Source organism: Loxodonta africana, chromosome 24 (assembly GCF_030014295.1).
Source record: "Loxodonta africana isolate mLoxAfr1 chromosome 24, mLoxAfr1.hap2, whole genome shotgun sequence".
Classification (NCBI taxonomy): Eukaryota; Metazoa; Chordata; class Mammalia; order Proboscidea; family Elephantidae; genus Loxodonta; species Loxodonta africana.
The window spans coordinates 27,476,220-27,482,219 of NC_087365.1; the positions used below are offsets into that span (position 1 = coordinate 27,476,220).

Here is a 6,000-nt window from a genome sequence, read left to right on the forward strand (position 1 = left end):
CTCTGCCATACTGTCTAGCAGAGACCAAGCCCCCCTCGGAGCCTCTGCTCTCTCCTCAGAAGACAGCTTGTGTTCTTGACATCCTTGACTACCAAACCAAACCAGACCAGTTACTGTTGAGTTGACTCCGACTCGTGGCAACCCCATATGTGTCAGAGTAGAACTGAGCTCCACAGGGATTTCAAGGCTGTGACCTTTCAGAAACAGACTGCCAGGCCTTTCTTCTGAGGCACCTCTGGGTAGATTTGAAATGCCAACCTTTTGGTTAGTAGTCAAGTGCTTAACCATTTGCACCACTCAGGGGCTTTTCCTTGACTATACACTTACTATAAATAAGATCAACTTAACCAAGAACCATCCCAACTCCCAGAGAGGACAATGGGCAAGGCTGGAAACTTGGAGTCCACCCAGAGGTACCCCCAGGCCTCCCGCCTTCCTCCCTACCTCAAATCCTAACTCTTGACAGCCTTGACGGCCCAAGGTTCTTAGCTTAGGCCTGATCAGTCTAGAGTCTGAGATGCTGGGGAGATGGGGGCAAGCCCTGAGGTCATGGACAATGTTGATGTCCCCTCCCAGCCCATCCCACCCCCACCAGAAGGTGGAAGGAACAAAGAGTGTATGTCTCTTGCATCTCACCCCTTGCCTCTGATTTCTCTAAAGTCTCTCTCTGCTAATCCAGCTCTCCTTTTCCCCCCGTCCTGGTATAACTTCTATGTCCCCTCCTTCTTGGTGCTCCTTCCCTTCCTTTCTTCTATATCCTCCCTTCCTCCAAGCTTCCTGCTGGCACCTGCTCTACTCTGCAGGCATCTCCTGGGCTCCTGGGATGGCTGATAATCAAGCTAGACCTGATGATTCCTACCCCCAGCCAAGACCCATTGGTCTAGCCCTGCCCAGCCCCTGACATGACCAGAGCCTGACTGAGCTGCAGACCAGGGAAGACAAAAGCAGCAGCTAACTGGGGCACACCCATCTCAGCAATGCAGGAGGAGGGAGGGCCTAGTGTTGGGGCAGCTGTCCAGATCCCATATCCAGAGGGTCCTGCCGGAGAGGAGGCTTCAGGGCTTGGGGAGGCTTCATAGTCCCTCTTCCCACTGCTCCAGGAAATGCCTCTGCTCACCTGCCCCAGGAAACAGTCTCAGTGACCAAGGTCCCTGGAGGAGGTGAGGGGGCAAGGGAGAGGGTCTCACTAGCCTGCTCTCCCGCTCTTCCTCTTCCCCTCACAATTGCCCTCCATCCCACCTAAAGACTGACTCCCCACTTCTTTCTGCCCACCCTCCCGCCACCCACTCACAGGCTTGCCTGCCAGGCCCAGGCTGAGGAGCAGCCATTAATTATTAAAGCAAACAAAAGCATTTCCTAGCAGGCAGGCTAGCCTGCAGCTGCTTACAGGAAAGCAGCCCCAGCTGGCTTCCCTCTCAGGGGCCCTGCTCCCGTGCTGGGGCTGGCTCAGAAGGAGGACTGGCCTGGGTCTTCCAGGGGTCTCTTCATGGGGAAGGGCTGGCCTGGGCCCACCAGGGGTCTCCCTAAGCTAAGAAGCACATGGGAAGGAGAAAAGAACTATTTCTGAGCTGAGCCCCCCAGCAGGAGGCTTGGGTCTGCAGGGAAGCCTGGAGAAGGTAGACTGGGACTGGGTATGAGTCACAGAGATAAAGTCCGGTGGCTCAGTGCAGGACAGTCACAGCAATGGCCAGGGGTCCTTTTGCAGGGCACCTTGTCCCTGGCTCCCTATAGGGAGACCCTACTGGCCTTCAACACCAGCTTCTTGTTGCCTCCATTTTAAGAGTATGCAGCCCCCTTCTCTCCCTGCCCCTCTTCTGCTAGAACTTTCCTTCCTGCTGGCAGAGCCTCCCTCACTGATCTCAGGCTCTGGGCCTTCTCCTCCCCACCCACCTTTTGTAAGACCTTGGCATTTTAAAACTGGGCAACAGTAGCTGCTCCAATACCTGGTTCCTGGGGGTCAGGTAAAACCTGGAGAGCACCAAGGTGGTGGGAGAGCCCAACAGAAAGGGATTTCAGGAGTCTTCCAGAAGGTACTCCTGCTTTCTCCAGAAGACATTCACGGACCCCCTACTGACTGCTCAAGCCTGTCCTAGGTGCTGGGAACACCAGGATGAATAAGCCACCACCCTTACCCTAGAGGAAGGCCCAGGCTGGCAGGGCAAGGAAACCAGGACAGGAGACTCTGGCCTGTGGAAAGCATCCTCAGGTAGTACTAAGAACCTTTCCACTGCATAGGAGAGGGGAAGACACAGAGAAGACTGGGGTGGGGTGGGTCCTGAAGGCTGGTAAGACTATTCAGTGGGTGTGTGGGTGCTGGCCATGGGGGACTGGTTCTCGAGAAGATAGGACTTACTATTGCAACAGTTAGTTCTTCACATTGTTGGATTCCAGGTATCACAGAGACGGGGAAGGAAAGTTGGGGTCAGACTGTGATGGGCTTGAATGCTGAATATGTGGGAGGAAGTAAGGAGTCACTGAAGGTTTCAATCAGGGAAGAGACATGATTAGGAAAATTCTCTGGAAATCCTGCTCTGGTCCCAGGTGCATGGAAGATGGATTGGAGGAGGGGTGAGAAGCTGAGGCCCGGCAATAGGCTAGAGGCTTCGGTGGTAAGCCAGGGCAGTTATCCTTTAAGCCAAGGAGGAAGGTAGTGGAGGGCCAGGATGTTTCACTGGTAAAAGCAGTGGCTGTGGGCATTGAGATTGGGAGTAAGATGCAGAGGGAAAATCCATAAGCCTCGACAACGAGACAGCTGTCAGATCCTGAGCAGCATTGGTGATGGTGGTGGAAGGGTGATCCTGTGAAAGTTTCCCAGAGATGAGAGGGAGGGATTGAAGAGGGAGGTGGGGACAAAGAAACGGATTTTTGTTGTTACTGTTTTAGGGTGCAAAGACCTGAGCAGAGGACCGACTGGGGATTAAGATACAAATGGGAGAGACAACAGGCAACAGCAATAAGAATGAGAAAGGATTAGATCGTTCTTCTGTGGAAGAAGGGGGCCCTAGAGTCACCGAAACATGTGGAGGGCCCCATCTGTGTCCTGACACAGAGGAGTCTCTGGATTTGGGGATGAGCAGCTCAGGCCTGAAGAAATTCCTGTATTCAAAATAGTGAAGCCCGCTCTGTCCCAGAGATGGAAACCCAACCCCAGTACTGCCAGCAGCCTGAGCTTCTGGGGTGAACTTCACCTCTACACTCCCTGTACCCCACACAGGCTATCAGGGCACTGCCTCCTTTGCACCTGCTCTGCCCCCCACCCCCATCAAACCTGCTGGCTCAGGGTGGGAATAAATCCTAAAAGCAGCAATGGACCTTCCAACCTATTCTTACCAGGAGCTCTTACCACCTAGCCAGTGATGGGGGTGAAGATGGGGCCATGTTAAGAAAATGACGGTCTCAAATAAAAAACCAGTAGAAAAACAGAACTGGACGCATAGCACAAGGAAAACGTTAATGGAAAGAAAGAGGGGAAGGAAATACACTAAAATGTTGACAGTCCTGTTTTTTTACACAAGTAATGCCTACTTCTACATTCGTTTGCCTACTGCTCCCTCTCCCAGCAAGGTATTCTTAGGGGCTGCTATGCTTTTTTTTTTTTAAAGATGTTGCCGTAAAAAAATTAGCATAGCGCTTATGCAAATACCTCCAGAGGGGAAGGAGCAGTTCGCAAACTAACGTAGAAGGTGCACGTTATTTGCGTAAAAATTACAGTGGTTATGCTAGAGAGATGAGACTTTGTTTTCCATTTTCCAGTTTTCCTGGGATATAGTTATATCATTTGAAAAACTTCTGGAAATCCATTCATTTGTCAGACCCTTCGTGGTCCTGAAGAGATGAGCTCCACACCGAGCCCCTGGGGCACTCCCTGAGACTCAGCCATGAAAGGACATGCGTGCAGGAACACGGTTTCATGAGTATGAAAAAAAGTCTGTGTCTGTGACCAGTAGAAGGTGAGGTGGTGGCTGGACTAAGTGGTTCCCCCGGGCAGGACTGGGGATGTGAACGTGTGGCCCACATTCCCCTCTGATCTGCCCTGGCAACCCCTTACCAGAAGCTGTTCAGGCTGCTGGACAAACAGCTGCTCAGAACTTCTGGAGAGCCTAGTTCCCACCCCGCCCCAGCAGCCTCCAGAGTCAGCATCTCCCTAGTCCTAACCACTATGAACTCCCCATGGGCTGTCTCGACATCCCCCCACTCAGGTTCACAGCTGGGGGTACAAAGGCCCAGAGTCTGGGCACTGTGGGAGCACGGGTCAACAAGCTTTTAAAGTTTCCTTCCAGATGTGGAGCCCATTCTTCCAGAGGCTACCTGGCCCGACTCCCGAAAAGGAGTCAGAGGAAACAGTTGTGACTACTCGGCTCCCAATGACCCCCTGCCTTCAGCAGGACCCACCAGAAACACATCTTGAGGAGACGCTGGACCTGAGCGGCCCTGCCCCATTCCCAACCCAATCACTTCAGCAAAGCCAACTGCCCACCTCATTCCTTCCCCACTCTTCAGCCCCCAACGGCTTCTCTGGCTCCGTGCACCCCCACCCTCCAACTCTGAGGGGCGTGGGAAAGGAAAGAGGAGCCGCGGAATTGGACCAGGGAAGGTAGAGGGACTGCCCAGAAAGGAGGGGTGGCAGTTCCTTCCACGGCTGGTATCTGTGGGTCAAGGCCCACGGGTAGCGGGCAGCGGAGATACCTCCCTCTCCTGTGCCGTGGACGGCCAGAGCAGGTGGCGTTCACGGCAGCGCCCCGGGAGCAACAGTCAGAAGTCAGAGCCCGGACAGCCCCGAGTGGAGGCGGAAGCCCCGCCCCGGCCCGCCCCGCATTCTCAGGAGGAAGCGCAAGCGCTCGGGACAGGGTAGGCGGGAGAGCTTGTCCGGACTGTCCAGAGTTAGGGCTCCCCCCACCCGCCGCCCTACAGCTGAGCAATCCGAGCGAAGGCAGTGAAGAGCCGTCTAACTCGCGCGCCGGGTCCTGTCCGCCCGCTTACCTCTGCGCCGCGGTGCTGGCGTCCAGGATGCCCGCACCCTGCATCCAGGAGCGCACCGAGCCCAGGCCGGCGGGCAGCAGCGGCTCCTCCTTCAGGTTGAGCCCGCCGCGGGGCAGAGCATCCTGCGCGGGGAACATAAGGGCGCGCAGCGGGTGAGCGCCCCCGCCGCTGGGAGCCGGTCCCGCGCAGGCTGCGGGGGGCGCAGCTCAGCCCGACCCGACGGCACCGGGCGCCGCCAGGAGCGCAGCGCAGCGCAGCGCCGAGTCCCGGCGGCTCAGTGCGCGCTAGCCTCTGGGCGCTCCCTCGGAGAAAGCGGGTCCGCAAGCGCCGCTCTGTCCCCTCCCCTCCCGGGGCGCGGGGCGGGGAGGTGGAGGGATTCCCCCGCGGCCTGAGTGACTGCGGGCGCGCGGGCTGCAAGCGGGCGGGAGGGCGGGAGCAAAGCCCGCACCGGGTCCGCGCGGAGGCGCCCCAGAGGCGCGCCCTGGCGGCTGCCCAGGGCCGCGGTCGTCGGAGGGGGGGCCCAAGCGCCCCGGGAGCTGCCTCCGGCAAGGCGGGGGAGCGGGGCCGCCCGCCCTCTCCCCCCGGCCCCCCACCTCCCGCCCGCCCGCCCGCCCGCCCGCGGCGCCGGCGCGGGGCGCTGATTACCATCCGGGAGGCGGAGGCTGCGGGAGCGGAGCTTGGCGGCGGCGGTGGCGACAGCGGCGGCAGCGGCGGCAGGAGCAGCAGCAGCCGCGCGTCCCGGGGAAAGGCTGGGGGAGCGCCGGGCCAGCCGCCGCCGCCCGCGCCCCGTGCGCCCCGGCGCCCCGGCCCTGCCGCAGCCCCGGGCGGCAGCACCTGGAGCAGCAGCAGCAGCAGCCCGGCCGACTCCCCCCGGGGCCCGGTTCCCGCGCTGCCCCGCCGCGGCCGCCGCCGCCCGCCGCTCCCCGGGGCCTGGCCGCGGGCCCGGGCCATCCCGCCGCCGCCGCCGCCGCTCCCGGGGGAGCAGGAGCCGAAGGGAGGGAGCGCGGGAGGGAGGAGGGC

The 6,000-nt window shown here is 59.0% G+C and overlaps 1 protein-coding gene across 2 annotated transcripts in view; it reads right to left on the reverse strand.

The window, feature by feature from the left end:
• The window catches only part of EBF4 (EBF family member 4), a 59,656-nt gene extending 54,539 nt beyond the window's left edge, over positions 1–5,117 (reverse strand). For both annotated transcript variants that reach the window (XM_064275866.1, XM_064275867.1), the window contains exon 1: positions 4,981–5,117. In XM_064275866.1, coding sequence (XP_064131936.1) covers positions 4,981–5,117 — 137 coding nt within the window. The remainder of the gene's footprint in view (positions 1–4,980) is intronic.
• Positions 5,118–6,000: the final 883 nt, after the last annotated feature.